At 41.0% G+C, this 2,717-nt stretch overlaps 1 protein-coding gene across 1 annotated transcript; it reads right to left on the bottom strand.

Moving 5' to 3' along the window:
- Positions 1 to 781: 781 nt before the first annotated feature.
- LOC142446316 (olfactory receptor 5B12-like) lies at positions 782 to 1,735 on the bottom strand. The gene has a single exon (XM_075548081.1). The coding sequence runs from the start codon at positions 1,733 to 1,735 to the stop codon at positions 782 to 784; it is 954 nt and encodes a 317-aa protein (XP_075404196.1).
- Between the last annotated feature and the right edge of the window lie 982 nt (positions 1,736 to 2,717).

Genomic DNA, 2,717 nt, shown 5'->3' with positions numbered 1-2,717 from the left:
AATAGATTGAAGTTGTCAGGGATTTCATTCTCCTTGGACCCACAATCAATATTCAGGGAAGCAACCATCAAGAGATCCAATGCCTGGTTGGCATTGGGTAAATCTGCCACTCAAGACCTCTTCAAAGGGTTGAAATGCAAGGCTGTTGCTCTGAAGAATAAGGTGAGACTAACCCCTACAATCATATTTTCAGTAGACTCATAGGCATGTGCAAGTTGGACATTAGATAAGGAAGACTGAAGAAGATTACATGCATTTAAGTCATGCTACTGGGGGAGAATATTGAAAATACTATGGATTTCCCAGGGAATAAACAAATCTGGCATGGAAGAAATACAGCTGGAATGCTCCTTAGAGGCAAGGATGACAACACTTATCTCATGTGCTTTGGACAAGCTATCATTAGAGAGCAGTCACAGAAATGTGACATCATGCTTGGTAAAGAAGAGGGGCAGTGAATTAGAGAAAGGCCCTTGAAAAGATGGGCTGACATATGTCTGCAGCAATGGGTTCAAACATAACACTAATGAGGATGGCACAGAGGATCGTTTTTCATTCTCTTGCACATAGTGTCACTGTGAGTCAGAACCCACCGAACATCTAACAACAGCAACAGCATGACGATTTAGAGCTCATGTCTTCAAAAGGCTCATTTTGTGGCTTGAATAAAGAGATGGGGGAGTTGTTCCCAGAATTTGGAAATGTATTGAGTTAGAAAATTAAATATTTTGCATAGTTCCATGCTTCTAGCTGCAAAAACATATTATATGATGGATTCTAACTAAAATGTGAATTGTATAAAAGACTTTGCCTTTCCGGCAACTTTTAGAAAGGCACGCTTGACCTCTTTATTCCTCAAACTGTAGATTAGAGGGTTCAGCATGGGGATGACGATGGCATAGAACACAGATGCTATTTTGTCTGTGCCCATGGAGTGACCGGAGCTGGGCTGCAGGTACACGAAGGTGATTATCCCATAGAGGATGGAGACAGCAGTGAGGTGGGACGCACAGGTGGAAAAGGCCTTCTGGCGGCCTTCAGAGGAGCGCATCCTCAGGATCGTAGCAAATACTAATATATAAGACATCAGTATTACCATCAGAGAAAAGACGGTATTGAAACCTACTAAAAGAAAAATAAATAGCTCCGTGATGTATCTGTCAGAGCATGAGAGGGGCAAAAGTGAAGGGACATCACAGAAAAAGTGATCAATCACATTGGACTGACAAAAGGAGATACTGAATATGTTCCCAGTGTGGATGGAAGCATCCAAGAAAGCAATGACATAAGCTCCTATGCTCAGAGAAGCACACACATTTGTCGTCATGGTGGTGGTGTAATGGAGCGGTTTACACACAGCTGCATACCGATCATAAGCCATTATGACCAAGAGGTTGCTTTCAGTAATGGCAAAAGCTGCAAAAAAGAAGAATTGTGCGGCACAAAGATTATAGGAGATGACGTTGTCTCCTGTGAGAAGTCCTGCCATTACCTTGGGAGTGACAGCTGAGGAGTAACCAAAGTCTGCCAGAGAGAGGCTGCTGAGGAAAAAGTACATGGGAGTGTGGAGACGGGAGTCCAGCAGGATCAGCAGGATGAGCCCTAGGTTTCCAACCAGACTGATAAGGTAGATGAGGGAAAAAATTAGGAAAAGAAGAATCTGCAGTGTGGGGTCATTGGTTAATCCCACAAGAATGAACTCGGTTACGTCTGAATTGTTCTCCATTGGAAACATTTGAGAATCTTGTGGCTGTCCTGTAGCAATGAGAAGTAGGATATGAATGATGGAGGATAGAACATTGCTGTTATCAATGAGATGTCTGCCTCTAAGTTTAGCATTTCATTGACTGCTTCCAGGATTATTTAGATATACCCCATTGCCCTTAAAAAGCTTCTACATTTCTGGAGTGATATGGTACTCCAATTATGGAATTTCTAAACATAAAATATAGAGAAGGAAAATGTGTTATTCAAGATCACAAGATTAGCTACCAACCAGAATGGAATAGGATCCCCATTCAGATTTCCTAACATTGCCGGAAATATTATTATTCATTAAAATAGATTAGCATAATTGAGCTGTGGTGAAATTCAATTTCTTTTACTCCAGCTCTCAATTTTCTGTCATTTGCATTTTGTCAAGAACAATTTTACACGAGAATGAAAGGCAGTTAAATAAAAGATTATTGTTTTAATGTTCCTTTTTAATCTTTTCATTGGAGTCTCTTACTGCCCTTTTACCAATCCATACATCAAGTGTATCAAGTACATTTGTACATATGATGCATCATCATTTTCAAAATATTTTCTTTCTACTTGAGACCTCCTCTTTAGTCTTCCCCTCAACCTCCCACCATCAATAAGAGATATTTTTATCCTAAATGATATCACTGTGTAGTAAGTACCCAGGATGTGTGAAACCAAACCCACTGTCATAGAGGTGACTCTGACTCATAGTAACCCTCTTTAGGAGTTCCAAAGCTGTATATCACACAGAGGCAGATATTGTCATCTCTCTCCTACAGTTTCGGAACCCTGGTGGTCTTGTAGTTGCAGTTATCCATTGCATGGCTGACCATAAGGCAATCCATTTGAAACCACTAGAAAACATGAGGGAGAAAGATCAGACTTTTTACTCCTGTTCACAGTAGGTGGGGGAAGGGAGCGGTGAGCAAAGAACACCATAGACAGGGGAACAACCAGGAGGAAGTAGAGAT

Source organism: Tenrec ecaudatus, chromosome 4 (genome assembly GCF_050624435.1).
Source record: "Tenrec ecaudatus isolate mTenEca1 chromosome 4, mTenEca1.hap1, whole genome shotgun sequence".
Classification (NCBI taxonomy): Eukaryota; Metazoa; Chordata; class Mammalia; order Afrosoricida; family Tenrecidae; genus Tenrec; species Tenrec ecaudatus.
This window is presented reverse-complemented; position numbering and strand designations above follow the sequence as displayed.

Bases quoted from the DNA above. Each gene is read 5' to 3' on its own strand.
- LOC142446316 (XM_075548081.1), bottom strand. From the start codon at position 1,735: ATGTTTCCAATGGAGAACAATTCAGACGTAACCGAGTTCATTCTTGTG.